Source organism: Epinephelus moara, chromosome 21 (genome assembly GCF_006386435.1).
Source record: "Epinephelus moara isolate mb chromosome 21, YSFRI_EMoa_1.0, whole genome shotgun sequence".
NCBI lineage: Eukaryota > Metazoa > Chordata > Actinopteri > Perciformes > Serranidae > Epinephelus > Epinephelus moara.
The window spans coordinates 25,767,758-25,787,849 of NC_065526.1; the positions used below are offsets into that span (position 1 = coordinate 25,767,758).

The 20,092-nt window shown below is 41.6% G+C and overlaps 1 protein-coding gene across 6 annotated transcripts in view; it reads right to left on the bottom strand.

Moving 5' to 3' along the window:
- Positions 1–3,892: 3,892 nt before the first annotated feature.
- LOC126408758 (microtubule cross-linking factor 1) overlaps positions 3,893–20,092 on the bottom strand; it is a 96,172-nt gene continuing 79,972 nt past the window's right edge. For 3 of the 6 annotated variants that reach the window (XM_050074424.1, XM_050074423.1, XM_050074421.1), the window contains 2 exons: positions 18,401–19,973; positions 3,893–5,192 (listed from right to left, as the gene is read on the bottom strand). In XM_050074424.1, coding sequence (XP_049930381.1) covers positions 4,989–5,192; positions 18,401–19,973 — 1,777 coding nt within the window. In that variant the 3' untranslated portion in view covers positions 3,893–4,988. Of the gene's footprint in view, positions 5,193–14,929; positions 14,988–18,187; positions 18,213–18,400; positions 19,974–20,092 lie in introns of all 6 variants that reach the window. The other 3 variants (XR_007571951.1, XM_050074425.1, XM_050074426.1) reach the window with 3 other exon arrangements.

The following is a 20,092-nucleotide window of genomic DNA, read 5'->3' on the forward strand; positions in this document are numbered from 1 at the left end:
TATCTGAAGAAATTGGCCTTTTGTTTTCTCGAGAATCAACATGAATTAACACATGATCCCAAGAAAACATGATTAACATGCCATCTTTATAAACAGGCATTAAAAAATAGTTTCAAGCTTCCGTGAGAAAGCACAAGCAAAGGCTGAGTTGCTGAAACTTTCCAGGGGACACTAAAAAAACTGAAGAACATGTATTTTATTGTGCTTGCAGTGCTTTGAGCTTTCTTGGGCCACTGTGTGTTTCACATTTGTGGACTCAAACACAAGGTGTCTGGTGAATCTTCTCCCTCTCTGCTACATGAATGTATAATCAAGCAACCAAGGTCAAAGGAGCACAACCAGGCAAACAGAGGTACAAACAACTAGACAGGAAGCACAAACAGCTGGGATGTCACATTAGACAGGGTGGCAGAGAGAGTACTATGGCTGAAGAGGAGGTATATATACTGAGGAGCTGATGAAGGGATTGGGAACAGGTGTGACGGTGGGTTTGGAGCTGGTGATGAGGAATGGGAGGGAACATGCTGAGGACTGAAAAATGTATCTGTGACCTGTTTTTAAAGAGCCATGCCTTCAGCTGGAGTGAATGGACTGTTCATTGCTGGTTTTAGTCCTTCCATAGGATTTGTTGACACTAAGAAAAATGTCAAACAAGGACAGCCTTATTTTTTAAACTAAATAAATTCACCAAAAGACAAAAATAAGAGTATAATTTCAAACTGTCTTAGGTCCCCTCCCATCTTCAAGCAGGCTGTTTCAGCACCTGAAAGCTGTATCCCACAATGTTTTACTTGCTAAACAGCAGCAGAGGTTTTAGTGCCACCTACAGAAACTCACACTTTACTTTCTGAAAATGTCACACACTTAATTCAAAGCAGACTTGTCCTTCTCCATCTTGGCTCCAGGACATCTATTGTATTTGAACGTGACTTCTGTTTCACAGAGGTCACACCCTCCCTGCTGCAGTCGGCGTCAGACATGAAAGCAGAGTCCAGTGTTTGGAGAGTAGCAGTGTGTTGTACGTATGTGTGTGTGGAGGGACTTCAGGGCTAAATTATTCAGCAGTGGTGGGTTTCTCTCAGGGCGGATGGCAGTAAAAGCAGAGCATCTTCTTCTTCTTCCCTCCGCTGACCTGCTCAGTGCCATCAGCAGCTCCCAGAGTGCAGCTGGGCCGCATTAATTATTCATCCTTATAACTCTGTGAAAGGTATACGGAGGCCTTCAGCTCTCTGCCTCTTTATCGCTCCCTCTCCCCTCCCCTCTCCTACAATCAGCTCTCTCTCCCTCAGAGCCAATAAAACCTTTGAGTTCTCCGGTAAAAGCCATCCGTTTAAAATTTACAGATTTAATTCTCGTGCCGTATTTCCTGCTCGGATGTGAAGAGCTGAAAATGAGCAGAACGAAGCAGGATGGTGATATTTGTCTCTATAAGCTGGCAGCAGCATCACACTCCAGAGGCTGCTGCACCTTTACCGTAAATTTGTTTTAGACTTAACTTTTTATTAAAGGGTAGTTCACCTAAATAATCTTAATTAATCTCTAGTGATTTAGCCATGTAGATAGTTTGGGGTTTTATTTTTCCAGGTATTGAGATATGTGTCTTTTGAACATTTTAGTCTGAATTACACTGAAATTTTTTTTTCTTGGACCCTGTTTTTTTGTCCCCTCTTACAAATGGATTCAAATTAAAAATATGGTCTGGATTCTTGACTGTACAAACTGTAAGGCAGGTTTCTCTCTCATGTCTTACATATAAACCTACTCGTTACTGACTCAACTCTCAAAGGGCTGTGGGTGAAGTGAGAGCATGGGGACAGCTTCTCTGTGTAACTTGATCCACTTAAATGCCCTAAAAAGAAAGGTAGGACAATTGAACATCGACAACAATTGTGGCATCTCACATCTTACACATTCCACTCTGCCAAACTTAATCATAACCCCTATTACCAGCACCTAAGGTGCTTGGTATTAAATTGTCCAAATTTAACATAAAGAGCAAAATAAAATATGTAAATAATAAATAAATGTAGTTAACATTACATTATGTGATGCAAAATAATAAATGGAGAAAAACAAGAAAATCTACTGGAAAACAAATCTCATCTTACAATTTAAACGTTTGTAAAGTGGCATGATATATAACATGACTGTCACTGGGAGGTTGATGGGACGGTGGATGGCGTGTTACCTAGATTAGACGCTTGCCAAACTGCAGACCACTTTTGGAGGCCAACAAACACCAAATCCAGTTGTGTTTTGTAGCAACCTGTCAATATGTTTCTAGAAGCTTTTAAGGCTACAAATGTAGGTGTTTTGTAGTCTTTTTTAATAGTGCCATGAAACTGTGTTTTTTGCTGCAGTCCTGTCGGGACTGTGCCCCAAAAACCAGGTATTTTAAGCCAAATCATGTCATGCTCTTTACCTGACCATAAGCAAGTGGTTTTTGTGTCTAAACCAAACTACCATTAGTCACAGCATATGCGCTACATAACAGAATGCAAATGTAACGTCTCCATGGTTTTCAAAAATGCACACTGCCAACGTTTTTTCCTGCTGATCATCATGGGAGCGTAAAGCCCACTCTCACTGCTAGCCTCAGCCATTTTGGCTCAGCCACCTCCATGTTTGCTTGTAACACCAGAACGTGCAGGCAATCCTGTCCCACTGGGACTATTTATGACACTATATCACATATATACTGTAGCTCCTCTGAGTCATTTTTGTTAATCATATGGGTAAGTCTGGGAAGCTAATTAGACATTTTGGAGACATTTTTAAATACTTGAGCACAAACAGAACTGTATTTAGCTTAATTTGTAAAGGCTTTTTTCAGCAGACTATTGATATGTCATAGTAAGAATAAAAAGAATGACGCTTGAATCTCATCTAGCTGCTTCAGTCTCAGGGTCCTGGTATTGTGTGTGCTGGTTCGCTGTCACACTGACATGGTTTACAGAGACACTTGAACAACTGAACAGAGTTATTGTCAGTGTTATTGCAACACCTGTGCTTTTCCTATTGTGAGAAGTCAAATTGTCTGCAGTGAAAAAGATCTACAAGCAGAAGTTTTATATGCAGATATGCAAAATCTTAGAGCTGCTGGGAAACTGCGACAAAAAAGTTTATCTTGGGTGCGTCGGCACAATGGACAACCAAGAAAGGATGGCAGAGGAGATACCTGCACACCAATGCAACCGGGCTGGACAGCCACAAAGAGCTCCACAAGCTGAGATCAATGCAAAAAAGTCAATTTATTAAGGACATCTGTGCACAAAAAGGATGGTGCTCAAAGTGCAAAAAATGATAAAAAGTGAATAAAAACAGCAGCAAACATTTGAGTCCCTTTTTTTCACTTTTTATTTTTTGCACTTTGAGCACCCGTCTTTTTGGGCATGAATGTTCTAAATAAATTGACATTTTTTGTGCCCAGTTGCAGTGGTGTGCAGGTATCTCCTCTGCTTTATACTGTATATACATATATATAAATGACTAAGGGCATGTTTAAATAAACTAGTCTGGGTTTATATTACTGGTCTGTATCTTGCGTGACAAGCTGAGTAACATGAGTGAGGTGGCACATGTATGACCATGATGCAACAGGATTTGACTTCTGGGAGGACGCAATCTTCTTATTCACATTCACTGTGTGTGTGTCTGTCCCCCCTGACCCACTGTAATCCTGTGGTCTACACTGTAATCCACGCACACACAGACACACACACACACGATCCAGGATCAGTCTCTGCCAAGAACACAAACTCAGGTCTAATGAAAGAGCGTATAATCTATCATGAGCTGTATCTAACCTTCATCACGGGGAGATAAATATAAAACATGACAACAGATGCAAACACACACACAGAGGAGGAGGTCTTGTAAATACACATTCATGTTTATTACCATTTAATATTTACATAAGACTATAGATTGTTAGACTTTTTCGACATAGACTTCTCATTTAAAACATTCATATTTTTTTCCCCCCCACAATCCCCTTTTCTTGTCAAAAGAAAAAGTAATTCATATCCAATAGTAACAACTGTACAAAGACAGCCCAGTAGGTACAATAATTCACTTAAAAATTGTCCTCATTTTAGTCAATGCAAATCATGTGACAACAAAAACGACAGCTCAAGAGTTCCCATCACGACAAGTTTTTCTTTTCCCCCACAGCAGAGCCGAGTGATCACAAATGACTAGAGCTTGTATGTACATGCACTAAAGTGCTAGTGTTCAAAAGGCATGCAAATATTGGACTGATATTTGTACAACTGCCTTCCAAATATGCATAAGGTTATTCAGTTTGTTGTCACCCATCGTCTACATGTTTACAGAGCCAAACATTCATCACCCACCTAAAAATAAATACATTAGCATCAGTAAATGACATCATGTGTCTCTGCTTCAGACCCGATGAAGCAGAAGTTGTTTTTGTTTGTTTGTTTGTTTGCTTGTGTTGTCTTTCCTCTCCTTAAAATAACCAGAAAAGTCAAGCTTAAAAGGCTGGCAACAAAAAACAGAAGGTATGCTCTTATTAAAAAATAATAGCTTAAACATGAATTGATGAAGGACAACGTAAAAAAAAAAAAAAGTGTAAACACGAGAAAAAATGGCGTAAACTTCATACAAATGCAGCAGCTGACCTAAAGTTTCACCTGGACAAAGGTTCAGATTGAGACTAAAATATATATATGTATTAAATACATATATATCCACATGTGGGGTGATGAGTAACTCAAGTGTGCAGGCACCTCTTATGGAAATGTATTTCTAAATCTTTTTTCTTTGATGATATTACAGTACATTCCAGGTTCCTCTAAAGAGAAGTTCTGGTTCCTCGATGGTCAGCTGGTGCTACTGGGTGGATCCCAACCCCCCCTTCAGGCTCCGCCTCTCAGGAGTCTCTAGATTTGGTGGGGGGGGTGTTTCTGAGGTACTGGGTCTTTTAGGCTGAGGTGGAGGAGGGTGATAGGAGGTAGAGGATGGCCTCACGCTGGCTCCTCACCCTCCAGGATGGTCTTCCGGTGTCCCGGCGGTGGGAAGGTGAACCTCCTCTTCGTGCCCTCGCTCCACTTGGGGGAGGAGGAGGGGGAGCGGGCGGCCCAGCGTGACGGGGGTCGGCGGTTGGCCGGGCGGGCCGGCCTCAGGAAGCAGGAGTCCAGGGGTGGAGCCACCGGAGAGCGAGGCAGATCCTGCCAATGACAAGGAGCTGTCAGTGAGAGGGGGCGGAGCAACGAGGTGAAAGAAACAGGAAGTGAACAGATTTCAACTGAGAAACGGAAGTAAAAGAAAGTGAATGAGCGGGGGCAGATGGATAAAATATGTTCACAGAAAACTAAAGCGATTAATTTTCCACTTTAACCAAAAAGAGGTAATGTCATTTTATTAGGAACTTTAATTTTCTCAGGTTATCATAGACTTCTTATAACAATTCTATTGTTTGTGTGTTATCATTCTTTCTACAAGCATCAGCTGGTGGAGTTAATTAGGTTCACCAGTTTAAAATGCAGTAGATCCTAATGAGGCTCCATAACAAACGAGTAAAGCCTACCATATACTAGAAGACTTAAAAAAAAACTTTTTTAGTCACACACTATAAGATTTTGTAAAGACTGGGGATCGTACAGGGTCACTATTTTCAAGACTACAACTAGACTCCTTTTGAGATTATTTCCCATCGTGCTCCTGGCGGGAGACGTTATGCCAACCTCCTATTAAAAAACATGACATATTAACAATTCGTCATGTGTCCACAAAAACACATAACTCTAGAAAAATTTGATAAAAGCCCTCATGTTGACAGAATTCTTGTCTTATTGGGTATCAAAAAGAAAAAACTTGCATTTGGATTTTGCCATCTTAACTCGTTACCAGCCTTTCTTGGTTCGCTGTGCAATTTTAGTGGGAGGAGACTGTGGGAATGAGACGTGAACCGTTTCATAAATTAAGATTTCTCACCAAAATAAATGCTGCCTGATGAATCAGATGCACGTCGAATTTAAACATCGACTCTTGCTCACTTCACAACTCAAACAGTTTCTCCTCCTTTTCCACAGTACAAGAAAACTGTTGAACCTAGTTCACATTCTTGTGCCTCTCAGGATTCCCCTCATCGTCTATCTGGTTTGTTGCTTCCTGTTTGGTCCTAACAAGAAGCAGCGTTGACAACGTTCATGTCATTGAACCTCGCTTTTTGCATGAAAAGACTAAAAGACTGAGTTTTATGACCTCCTTACCCCAAAGGATCGAAGTCAATTGAGATAAATATCTCATGATTTTATTCAGATATTGGAAATTTGTCTGTGACAATGAAATTGCTTGAAAACTTGTTTGGTGTAAGGCTGGCCTAAGTTGAGTGTTTTGTCAATTGCTTTCCAAGTTTAGGATCATCTAGACGAGATAACACGAGACAAGTTAAAGGTTTGTAGACATCTAGGTTACAAATACAACTAATATTATGACAGAATTTTATGAACTAAATACTAACACGTGTTTAGGACATGCCACACAGAGAAAAATTCAATATGGAACCTCAAGAACTAAAAACCTGTGACTTATTGTCACTTTAATGACCTAATCAATATGTATTGGTAATTTCTGAGGCTGCAGGTGGTGGTGTAGTTGTATTTCTAATGTCCTGTTCCTCCCATGTACGTAAATGAGGGACAAAATATTAGAGACAGCTTTAAATAGATGTAGAGCTGATACAGAAATGAAGAGGTGTTTATGTTAGTGAATATGAGGAAACACAAACAACCCTAAAGAAATTCACCCAAACCAACTTAAAGCTGAAGGAAAATGAATCAATGAAATCCACAGCCTCACGTGAACAGCGTTTTAACTTCTCACCGAACTGGAACTCACCATCTGCTCAGGTAAGCATGGAGTCAGCTAAACAGGTGCAGGCGTGATGTGTAATATCCAAATAGGGATGCCTAGTTACTGCTGACACCGACAATTACTTCCCTTCCCTCCACACCAGCACACTGGCTCAATCACTCACTGATTAGAGGACCTAATGATGCACATCTGTTTTCACTATCACTGATTGAGATAATCTCTGCAACAGCACAACATTAAAATAATTAAAAAAATAAAAAATCCCACATCACTTTAAGAAGTATGACCCGTTTAAAACAAATAAAAATTACACAACTTAAACAAGTCTGTATTACTTGACTGAAAAATTAACTGAATAACTGGCAAGATACTCAGTTAAAAAAAAGGTAAACCCTGATAGTGGTGAGGAACAAGGCTCATGTCACATTTATTTCATACAATTTATTTCACTTTTTTAAAAGTCTTTATTACAGTTTGACTGGAAAACTTCAAAAAGCGTAGATTAATTGGCACTTAAAGGGACAGTTCACGCCATATTCATAAATACATTATTTTTCTCTTTCCCATAGTGTTCGTATCAGTCTAGATTGTTTTGGTGTGAGTTGCTGAGTGTTTACAATATCGGCCGTAGAGATGTCTGCCTTCTCTCTAATATAATGGAACTAGATGGCACTCAGCTTGTGCTGCTCAAAGTGCCAAAACAATACATTTGAAAAACTCAACAGCAATGTCTCTTTCCAGAAATCATGACCCAATTACTCAAGACAATCCATAGACCTTGTTGTGAGCAGTTTCATATAGGAACTTTTTTTTCTTTTTTTCTTACTGTAATACAACCGCCAACCCTATCACCGTGAAGAAGGAGGTGTGCATCTACTCATGGACTAGAGGCTTGTACTCGTGCAGGCTGATCTCACAAACTGTTTGTATGTATTCCTATAAAAAGTAGTTCACCCAAATTCGTACGTATCCCATGTATTTTGAAAGGGTGCGATCACGTGACCAATGTGCTGATGGGAGTAAACAAAGTAACAGTCCTAAGTGGTCTTTTGAGGAGGCAGGTTGGATAGGTGGATGGGTCACAAAAAACGGACTTTCCCCTGAAGTTGCGTGTTCGGAACTGTGTGACTTTTGAGTGAACTTTGAGTCATTTTAAGGTATGTTCTCATCATGTTTCTTTTCCTAAACCTAACCACAGCAGCTTTGCTTACCTAAACCTGAACTCCGTAACTTTACGTTAACTACATAACTGTACGATATGGACGTAACGTCATTCGTGGGGTGCTAATTTATAGGATATCATACAAACTGTTCTATAAGAATACAATTGCTCGTGACAGCGTGAGATGTAAACATTAACGGCGTCCTCTGCAGCAGAGCTGGAACATTAGCCAACTCAGTGGTGCTAGGTGGGTTAGCAGGAGATGCACACTTCCTTCTGTGCAATGATACGTTTGGTGGGTTTAGTTTAGTAGACAGAAGTAGTTCCTACATGAAACTGCTCACAACAAGGTCTGTGGATTATCTTTAGTATCCGGGTCATGATTTCTAGAAAAAGACATTGCTGTTGAGTTTTTTTAGAGAGAAGGCAGACATCTCTACTGTCAATATCTCCTGAAGTGTGACCCATCCACTACCCCAACATTCCTCCTCACAAGACTGGTCAGGACTGTTTCCTTGTTCACTACTGTCTGCGCATTGGTTACGTGATCGCAGCCTTTCAAAATACGTGAGATACATACAAATTTGGGTGCATTACTTGCTGTACAAAAACATACAGTTTGTGAGCACAGCCTGCACGAGTACAAGCCTCTTGTCCATGAGTAGATGCACATTTCCTTCGGCATGGTGATATGGTTGCTGGGTGTAGTTTGGTAAAAAGGGACTAGTTTTTTTGTGTAACTGCTCACAACAAGGTATGTGGATTATGTTGAGGAATCAGGTCATGATTTCTGGAAAGAGACATTCTTATTGAGTTTTTCAAACGTCGTTTTTTTTGGGCGATTCGAGCACCACACGCCAAGTGCCATCTATTTCCATTAAGTCCATGAGAATATTAAAATAAACATGAATAGCTCAAGTCCCTCGTCCCTTGCTCAAGCCAAAGTCCCTCGTTCAAAGTAATTGAACCCAAATTTTAAGGGATATACGTAACGTCATATTGTCAATGCAGTGTTTTTTAAATCCCCACAGACTGCAACCATCTTGAGTTGAAGCAGCCTTTTTACAACAGAATCCAGTCGAATACGAAACGACACCACAAACCACAGCCTCAAAAATGACCATACAAATGAATCAACACTTTTCTGTCATACAAGTGGTGTAACGACACACAAGACACTTTAGTGCTGTTAAAGGACACTGCTGGAGTCAGGTGAAGGACAAACTGTCCTGGTTTATTTTCAAACATGGATGCAATGTGTTCACATCCATATATATTACCATGACTGAGATACATGACACAGAATAATGCAAACACATGGGTATATAAACATGGTCCCAGACTGTGTGTGCATATTCCTGCTGTGGTAAACACACAGATTAATGGTGGTGAAATAAATTTTATGCATCTGCCCCCTGAACGAAAAAGGAAAAGAGGGCGATAAGAAGAGAGAGAAGTGGCTGTGGGTGAGTTTTCTTTCCCCCGTCAGACTGATGTCAGAGTGTGATTGGGTGAATGATCACACCGGGACATCACACCACTGGCCTGATTTATAAATAGCTCATCTCCAGGCGTTAGATTTCGGCTGAAGGATGGGGGACATTGAGTCCGCAAAGCAACAATCTAGTTCTGCTAAAAATACATAGCAGTGAGGCTGCGTTGGTGTGAGGATGAACTGAAGAAAAAAATAAGTCAGATGAATGAAAAGATTGCCCCAACAGTGAGTGATGAGCTGCACAAACTGCAGTCCTGATGAACTGGCGGGAAAACAAGTCACAGAGACGGACGGGCGGCGTCTCCATCAATAATTAATTAAGACTGTGTACACACACCGGAAATACAGACAACTTGTTGTTTAATGGGCGGCTTGTGGGTTAATACAAAGTTTCCTACGTGATGCGGATACATCAGATCACACGACGCCACAGATCATGCACCAGTAATGTGAACAGGAAGTCAGTGCACAGGAGTGGCTGCTGGAGACAGCAACGTGAACAGCTTCACATCAACTCCGACTTCTCAGTCGATGCTTCAACTTTAAAGGAGAAATCCACCGTAAAACACTTTGACACTGTCGAAACAGATAATGTGACTGCATCTGTGGGCATGTTTTGTTTTTTGTCACCATGGAAACTTAGCCAAATGTAGACTACAGCTAAAATAGTCTATCTTTCAACATCGGATGTTACGCTCCGACAACAGATGGAAAGTTACAGCTTTTTTCTTCTGTTAGTCAAGGAGCATTGTCCCTGAATAAAACAAATATAACAAAATAAAATAAATTAACCTCTATTAAATGTCAGGTTTTTATTAAAAAGCAGCATGAGATTCCTGGTAGTATAGGCTGTATATCACTCAAAACACTGACAGAAAGTTTTACAGAGAAACTAATACTTCTGTGGCCTTTCTGCTGTGATCCCATTAAAATTACAATAAACTCTACATATTTAATGTCTCCGTGTTATTTTTAGATAGTACAGAATTTTTAAGAGCTCCTAATATCCTGTAAGGCGATATTTTTTTATCTTGTGCCCACAAGTTGATTATCTTGTGTGAACAAGTTCGCCTATTATCTTGTGTGCATAAAAAATATTTACCTTTGGGACTTAAGATGCTCCAGAGAATTTAAAGTTCTCAAAGAATATGTTCCATTCTCTTATGTTAACGAAGGATTATTTGCAGGCTAATGGTTAAACTTTTTTACTCTCTAAGTACACACAAATTACACAGGTAAGTGTGTGAACAGTGGTGCCTGCATCGAGTGTACGGACTATAAGTACACCACAAGGCTTAAAGTCCTGTTTCCACCGAGCAGTACGGTACGGTACAGTTCAGTTTGGTACGCATTTTTTCCGTTTCCACTGTGAAAAGTTGTGGGTGGTACAAATTTTTGGTCACCCCTCTGTTGGGGTACCTAGCACACAGATCTGGTACTAAAAAGTGGAGCTGTGAACACTGCAGTCTGTTGATTGGTCAATAGCGGACGGTCACTCTGCTCAGGGCTGAGCTGTGACTGGTTTTGAGGCTCATGTAACCACTGTTCATACCGTGGAGAGTTTTACACATATAAGTAAACTCTAACTATAAAATGAAAGGATGTTTTGTTGCCTCTTGCAGCAGCTGTAGCAGAGAAAAAAATAATTGAATCCACTTGGCCGACTGCCGGCAACTTTTTAAGGTGGAATGTTAATGTATGAGCTCACAACGTGAATCCATCAGCACACCTTCAATGTGACAACTTTGACCATTACTTTAGTTTTTATTATCTCTCTTGGATGACATACACTTTTAGTAATGAGTGGATCTTCAAGCGTTTGCGTTTGAAAATATATTAACGGGATTGACAGGATTACGTGAACGGCATATATCCTAATCCTCACTTGGAGAAAAAAAAGCATCGTGGAGCATCATTCCTGTGGGCTACGGCAACCCTAAACCCCTGAGCTTGCCTTACAAGGACCAAATGCATAAACCTGCTATTTTTAAATATCCCATGGAGAGAGACACTCTCACTGTTCTATTTTGTTCTGAAAATGTCCGCGTGCAACCTCGTTCTGTGGCTGATAAACGAGGTGCAGACTTCCATCTGTGTCACCGGTAATGAAGAAATACAGTGAGTGGTGGACGAAGCAGTGAGTGACAACAACCCCGCCCACATGAGAGAGTACTGTTTGAGGTGGTATTGCTAAATGGACCAAGGGTCTAGGTACCATGTCTGAAGGGTTACTTTTGGTTCCAAAGGTACCATACCTGAAGTGTTTGGTGGAAACAGGGCTTAAGCTGCTTTTTTGTCTGCAGCACTTTAAACACAAAAAATTACCCAATTCACATTATCCTTGTCACAATGTTCATATTTTGATATTGTTTTATAAAGTCTGACTTCCTGACAGCTTTAATGAATTAAGTGCCCCAGGCTTCGAAGCCAATTTTCATATTTGACAAACAGTGCAATTACAACTTCTGGGTCCGTCACATGTTGCCACTGGGCCCAAAAAGACTTGTTTGCAAAGACTTATATTGTAAAAGAAATGTCAGTTAATCAGTGGATACATTTTTTGGACCTGCAAAATACCTTGTTTTACTATCACAATTTGAACCATTCAGTGCGATACTATTTGGAAAGTCTTCAAGAGCCACAAAATTAAATCATTTAATCCCCATTTAAATTAGCATACCACTAAACCATGAGTCTCTGGAGCTCTTGCTCTATGGGGCTTAAAGATGCAAAAGTGGTGCTGATCATCTGGGCACTGTTATACACCGCAGTCAAACATTTTTAACTGCATATGCCACCAATGCGTAAGAATAAACGGGTTGCCGCCTCCAACTCTGTATCCAGTTCTCTTTATACATCTATGGTTTTAGCAGCAGACTCTCGAATCTTAAAGCTTTTTGCGAGCCCTTGAATTCATCAAGAAGAGTTATCAAAACAGAGCAGACTGTCAGTCATGTTTTTTCTTACTGTGCAAAAAAACTCTCTGCTTCAGCCACCTACCACTAAATCTGAAAGTTGCAGTTTTTCTGCATATTTTGTTTTTCAAAGGTATTTTACATAATGTAGGAAACTGAATTAGGAGTAGGCGAGGGAACTTCAGCACTCATCATAAAAATGCACTGACAGGCTGGCAGCATGATATTGTATAACAGTGTCAGAGTATCTGATGGTGGATTTTCCCTTTAAGCATGCAAAATGAACCAGAGTAAGCAGTTAATATCCACCAGGCATCAAACACAACCCCCCACAGGTGATAGAGTATAGAAAGTGATGAGTGTTAGCAGCGGTCTTCTTCAGTTAATCTTTGGAGGGCTTGTTAGTGTGAGAGGAAATAGCTAGGGGGGACATCTGTAAGAGGGAAGAGGAAAGAAAACACTGTATGGAAAAAAAGAGTGAAGAAAGTAAAACATCACAAGAAAACATCACAGTCCATCCAGTCGCACATATGGTGACAAAAACAGGAGGACCTGGTGGAAACACAGTGTTAGAATAATCCAGATATTACACTATGGGGTCCGCACAGGGCCCCCCAAAACAACCTGCACTGAGGAATGTGTGAAACGTCCAAAAGAGTTGTCTTTTTTGTGTCATGTTTACTGGTTCACACGTGATCAGTAGTCAAGACACAATCTGAAGACTCTTTGAGCCACATGGACTGAGTTTGTTTTAAAGGACCATACCAGTGGTTTTGCATCTTATTAATGTCAAATCATATATATTTTACATTACTGCCAGTCTTAGTTTCATTTCTTCTCTGTGTGGTATGACAATCAACTGGCAAAATTTTGGAAAATTGCTTCAGATTAATGTGGCCCTCCAACAGGTAAAAATGAAAAAAAAAAACAAAAAACAAAAACAAAAACAAAAAAATAATTACACCTACAGTCTGTTTGTACCAGAGGCTATGCGACGCAGCAGAGCAACCTTGTGTGTCTTTTTATATGTCACATTAAAATACATAAATTAAATCAGTTAAAACATCCAATTAATTAATTCAGTACCAGTTTATTTATCCTACACTTCCAAACCCTGCATAACCAACTGCATTATCCCCTGGTAAAACTCAATATACAGTGAAGCTGAGGCTGAAGAAACCAAGCTCTGCCACCCTGACATGACGCCCAATGTATTTTGCCTGTTAGGTTTTTTAATGCTAGACTTTAGTGTATGAAGAGCAGTGAAAAGTGAACGAGTTAATGATTTAAGACAGCTGATATACACCTCGTATCCACTTATGTATATGACTGGTGTCCGTAGATCTGTAAAAATACAGATGATGCCTCTCTTGTCCAACACAAGGAAGTACATTTCTTCACGGATGGATAGAAACTTGATAGCTACTAGGGGAGGCTAATATTGTCCGTCTTTCGCCATCCAGTAGTTTGGAATATTTGCTTGGAACATTACCGGGACAAAAACAGGACCAATAACGCATGGCAACACATAAATGAATGCGTTGGCCTGCCAGGTACGTGGTATGTTTTGTGAAATATTTAATTAAAAAGACGTATGAACGGCTGAACGAGTCATAATGACAATGTGAATTTATATATTGTATAGCCATATTTTAGCAGAATAACATTACTCAGATTCACAATGTGTTAAAACTAGATAAACTAGTTATTTTCAATCGTACAGATTCACTTGACATCAACACAGGCAACTGAATTGAGGAAAATAGCCAGTTAGCCAGTTAGCAGCCTGTTAGCTAAGCTACGGTCTCTCCGAAATCCATTGCTAAAGTTCAGTTTTTTTAATGTTCTTGAGGCAAATTCCGGACCAAAATATTACAGAGGGGAGGAGTTTCGCATAGGAAAGAATGGACTTACAGTTGTCTCGACTACGCAAACATACATAAGTGGCAAAGAGGTGTTAACTATCTGTCCAAATAGTATATGACGCTGTACTTCCAGCAACAAGAAGATCAAATAAGTTGCTGCTCTCAGCTGCGATGGACCTCACCAAAACAAATCCAGCTTGATGAATGTTTGCTGTACCTGATTACCTATCTCACGCTAGTCTCCTAAAGTTGATGTTCATACTGTATTGGTGGAAGATTTTATTTAAGTCTAATATTCTAAAAATGTATGGTATGATAAACAGTAGGTGTGATTTATGTGGTTAATGGACTAAAACATGCAAAAACACCATTATGGTCCTTTAAAAAAACAGATGATCTCTAACAAAGAAACTGAGCATGCGTGCATTAACACGAAGAAACAGATGCATGGCCGTCGCACAACTTTTGACACCACTCCGATGGCTTCACACACTGTCACTCTGCCGTCCTGTGAAGCATGCATTAATGAAGAGGGTGAGGAGGAGGAGGAGAGGGGGGGAGGTCTGCAGGGCGTGAGGGGAGAGGTCCGTGTGGCTGGTGAACCCACCGCCAAAAGGTTCGTAGAGGAAGAGGAGGAGGAAGAGGAACTTACATCACGGAGACAAGCAGAGTTAGAGTCCCCAAGGAGTTGTTAGTATGACAGTGTGGTTCTGGATCAGAGCACAGCGGACAGGGAGGAGGAGGGAGAGATAGAGCCCAGAAGGGAGGAGAGAGGAGGGGAGGAGGAGGGAAGATAGAGCGGGAAATGTTAATTGGTCAAATCGGGCAAAGAGGAAGTCTGAAAAATCTGGCATATTACAGGCAGAGAGGTTTACCAGAAGAAATAAGGTGGCCGATTTCAGTTTGCAGACCATACCGAAAAGAAAGTAAACACACACCCATTCATGTTAGACCTGGAAAAAACACAACTGGGACACTGACCTAAGTTTATTTATCAATATACATTGCGATGAAAGTGATAAAGTTACTACTGGGAGAGGTTTTCCGACACTATTTCTACTGATGTAATAGTAATTCTGTTATATTAGGCCACTGCAGGACTGTTTTTAGATTTAAGTTATTTTTTCTTCAATGCCATGAAGTATCTTGATTTGACAGATATTTCCTTCACTGTATTGCTGAAATGTCGATCAACAGAAAGCAAATCGACAATAATTTGTTTCTCATATATTAAAGAAAACTTGCCAAATATTTGCTGATTTTAGATTCCCAAACGTGACCATTTTCATTTTATTTCAAATAGTGTGATGTCTGCGGAACATTTTGATGGACTACTGTTTTTTGATGATTAATCACCCAGTTTGGATGTTATCACTCGATTATATGGGCATTATTAGTGGTTATCACTGTCATAGAGATGGATTAGCAGGATCCTGCTAGAGCAGTCATGTCCAAAGTCTGTTTGGGGGCAAATAGTGGCCTGCAGACCTATTTTAAACAGCCCTCGTCTTGACTTTCAATACTATATGATAAACACAATATTGGGTTATCATCACGTTGATGACTATCATACAGTTTGTAGATGTGCACCAAAACTACGCAGCAGTAACTGATGTGTTTTCATAGATAAACAGTAAACAAGTAAACAAACAGTTAGGCTGCCTAAGGCCAGATATTTCCTGAAAGGCAGCAGACATGGCCACAACAAAGACGCATAAAGTCAAGAGCGAGGGATGCTGCTGTCAGGAGCGATGGAAAGTTGAATGCTTTCTCACTTAAAGATTAAACAATTGTTTTTCTGTCATTTGCAAGTGATTTTTTTTAATAACCCATATGATGTGAGAAGCAGCTGACCCCCTGGTAGTTTTACATTATCTAATCAGGCCCTCATTCAAAAAGAGTTTGGTCACTCCTGTGTGAGAGCAACTACTATGTTCAGAATGTCGTTAATCAGCACATTAGAAGGGCATGTTATTGTTTTGCAGTGAGGGAGGAAATCAGCTGATAATGTAATAGTATCATAAAGAGCAAAAAAGTCTGTGTAAGGAGGTAAGTCGGAGTTTGGACGGAACTAACACAGGACTTTGACCCAGGAGACTGGGGTTTGTGTCCTGTGTGAAACTGAAGGTCAACTGTGAGCTATTTTAGGTACTTTATATATGGCAGGTGACAAAGACCATAAAGTTTTTCTGAACCTAACCACCTAGTCTGTGGGAAAGTGAAAGTGAAACCTTACGAAATTGGGCATTAAATGGGCGACAACGGCATTCTCAACAGGCTAGTTGATGCAGCGGGAGCCTTCTAACCCTTATCTATGACGCTGATAAGCACTACTACCGGCCATTTATTCAAATGATAACATTTGAATTGGGTGCACCACTTGAATGAAATAAAATAATTGCTGTAATTCACTGGGTTAACTAAAAGCAAAAATTAAATCCAATGATGGTTTCTTTACTGAATTTCTAGAAAATTTGCTTTTTTTGCTCACAAAACACATCCGATATAAATTTGAAATGGTGTGATATGGGACCTTTGATTAGTTGAATGACAGAAAACTGGTAGATAACAATTCTGATAACTGGTCAATTGTTCAAGTAAATCAATGAATAAAATACCTGCTGATTACACATCTTAAGTGTAAGAATTTGCATCTTTTATATCACTATCTTTTAGTTTTTGAATGTTTGTCTGATCAGACAAAATAAGCAGTTTGAAGACACTGCTGAGCTTTACGAGATTGTGATTGTGCATTTTCCACGATTTTCTGACATTTTTACAGACTACACTGTTTAACAATCAACTAAAAATAATCATTTCTTGCTGTATTCATTTACTGGAAAAAAGTTTAAAAGAAGACTGTAAACTTACTTTTCCAGTACGTTCATTGTTTCATGACACTTATAGCTATCGTAACATTGAATTTGGGTTACTGTCGGGATTTTAAATGGTTTGAACAGGGATCTTTGATGAAGATATTGTCCTTTCTTCTCACTGTTCCGTGTGTACATTCATTCATTCATTCATTTGAAGCACACACAAAAACAGCAATATACGATCCATATCCAGCTCTATATTACAATATTAACATATTGCGTGCGTAAGTACCGTTGCAATCCATTATTCTGCTCTGTTAAAGCTGTGACCGTCATCCACAGAGGGCATCACTTAGTGAATGACTGCAGGAAAACACACACTCTGCTACCATCCATAAAATCACATATCAGACTCTAATCTTTCTGTCTGTTCTGCAGATCAGTGAACAGCAGCTGGTGAATCCTTGATGTAAGTGGACATATCAATCAGCATATGTGGGATTATGTTGCTCACTGTTCATGTTATGATTTCAGATTTACAGTAGGTCTTTGATTTGCTTTTCTGTAGTTTTAATCTATCGTCTATAGAGGCGCCCCAGTACATACAGTAAACTGAATGCACTTTACTTCCTGTTGCATCATTTAAACATGACCAGAACGATGGTTTTCTGTGTGTTGTTTATTTTTTCCCACAGGTCAGCTGAATGGGTGGTGAAAAGGGCCCGACCGACGTGACAGAGCGCTGATTTCATTGAGTAAATTAGCGCTTTTCTTGGTTTATTTTGGTCGAGGGGAAATCAGATCACTTCAAAAACTGGAATCAATTGATTAATCATGTAACTTTGTAACTATGATCTCACCCAGCCCATTAATGTGAGATCAATAATGCCACTTCTCCGGTTATCAGACACAACAAACAGGTTTCGGTCGGGCCTCGGTCAAAGTTAAAGCACAGAAATAAAAGTCCACACTACAAGAAAGTCACTACAGTGAAGAAGAAAGTACAGCAGAGGAAGAAACCTTAAAGAGTGTCTACATACAGCCATGAAGAAAAGTTCAGTATGTTTGAAGAGGGTCAAATATTTTGACATTACCATTGCATCAGTCAGTGCTTTCGATCTGAGAAAAAAGCAACATTTTAGTGATATTATAACGTAGTCGATCTGATTAACAGATGCCTTAAAGTTTGTCTTCAAGCATTACAAGGAAAATCCAAGGCAAAGTCATACATATTTTTGCGTCATAAAACATGGACCCCAGATCAAATGAATGATGAAGCGATGAATCCAGTGCGGCTGTATATTTACCTCCATACATCCAGACTGTCCTCTGTCTGAGTCGGCCTGCCTGCTGCTGTCTCTGCTGTGGCTGCTCTGTCCTCCAGCCTGCAGCCTCCTCTCCTCCCTAAAGCTCTGCTCCTGCAGCTTCTTATTAAGGATGCGGGCTGCGTTTTCAGCCAGCGTGTAGCCCGGTGGGGCCGACAGGTCCTGCCGTATGCTCACCACCTCTGGGTTTTTGTCCCCCTGCGTCTCCACTATCAGCTGCACCGGGCTGGGCGAGCGTCCGCGAACAATCCGTAAGCATTCGTTCCGGGGGTCTGTGGCGAGGGCCCCGTGACCAGGGCTGGGCTCAGTGGTGGAGGGTGGGGTGGGGCGAGAGCGACTGGGGGACTTGTTGAACTTCTGCATGGACTCATAGGCCACAGGGGTGTGGTCGATGATGTTGAAGAGGCTGGAGAGGCCGTCGTTGATGGTGGTATGGACAGGGCTGTCACGAGTGGTGGTGGAGCGGGCCCACGCTGACTCGTTGTTGCCCTTCTGCGGTGTGGTGGGGGTGGGGGCGCGGCTAGTGTTGGGTAGCTCAGCCTTGTTGGATGTGGACAGTTTGCGTTGAAGCTTAGGTGAGCCGTACTTTGGTGAGCAGCAGGGTCGCTCAAACTTACTCTGGACGACAGGAGAGTACTGAACCTTCCTCATGCTGCGTGACGGGGATGAGATAGGCGTGCCTCCACCTTTCGGGGTGAGGCAGCGGTGGGGGCTGCTGGTCAGGTTCCTCAGCAGGTCTGTTTGTAGACCCACACTGATGGTCTGGGTGGTCTGAGTGCCTCGCGTGGTGAATCCATTGGTCTGGCAGGCGGTGTCCCGGACGACAGGCCCTGGCGGTGAACGGATGGCGTTCCTCACAGAGATGGCCACCTCCTTCATGTCGTCGCTCATGTTTCTGGAGAGCTGAAGCTCCAGAGAGGAGGTGTAGCCCACAGTGGGGCAGATGGCCGACTGGTTCGGAGAAGTCCTCAACCCCCCACCCTCCAGGAGCCCACATGCCCACCTCCCACTGCTGAACACTTCATCTGGCCCGCTGGCTCCAACCCCGGCCTCTCCTCCACCCCTGGCTTTGGTCCCTTTGGAATACAGGAAGTCCGGGTCTTGGGCAGTAGGGCGCTCAGCTGCCCCAGGTCTGGTGGGGCTGTGGAGCAGGTGAACCCCATAGTGCTCCACTCCCACCCCTGCCGCCCCTGCTCCATTGCCCCTCAGCGGGGACTTGTGGCAGTGCTCGGGGCTGCTCAGGGTGCTGGTGGTCAGGGTGGCGCTGGTGGTGAGGAACCAGGAGGCTGGCTGGAATGGTTCAAGAACGAGCTCCCCTCCCCGGGCCTCGGGGGGTTTGTCTGTCCACACTTCCCGGGCAGGACCCGGGCCAGACGCGGCTGATGGGAAGTCCCAGCCCTTATTGTTGAACTCCTCAATGTACTTGAGGTCGTCCGGGGACAGAGGCGGGGTGACGTCATCTTGGCCCAAATCGCCATGACGAGTCTTGTCGGGGAGGAACGGCGAGCTGTCCATTAACCGCTGGAAGTCGCTCATGGAGCACACCGACTTTGCTCTGGACAGGACACACACACAAACACACACACAGTTTATCAGCACCAACTTCAACTGAAACCAAACATCCCAGCCCAATCATGATCTCCTTTATACTCTCGCTGCAGAAAAAAAAAAAAA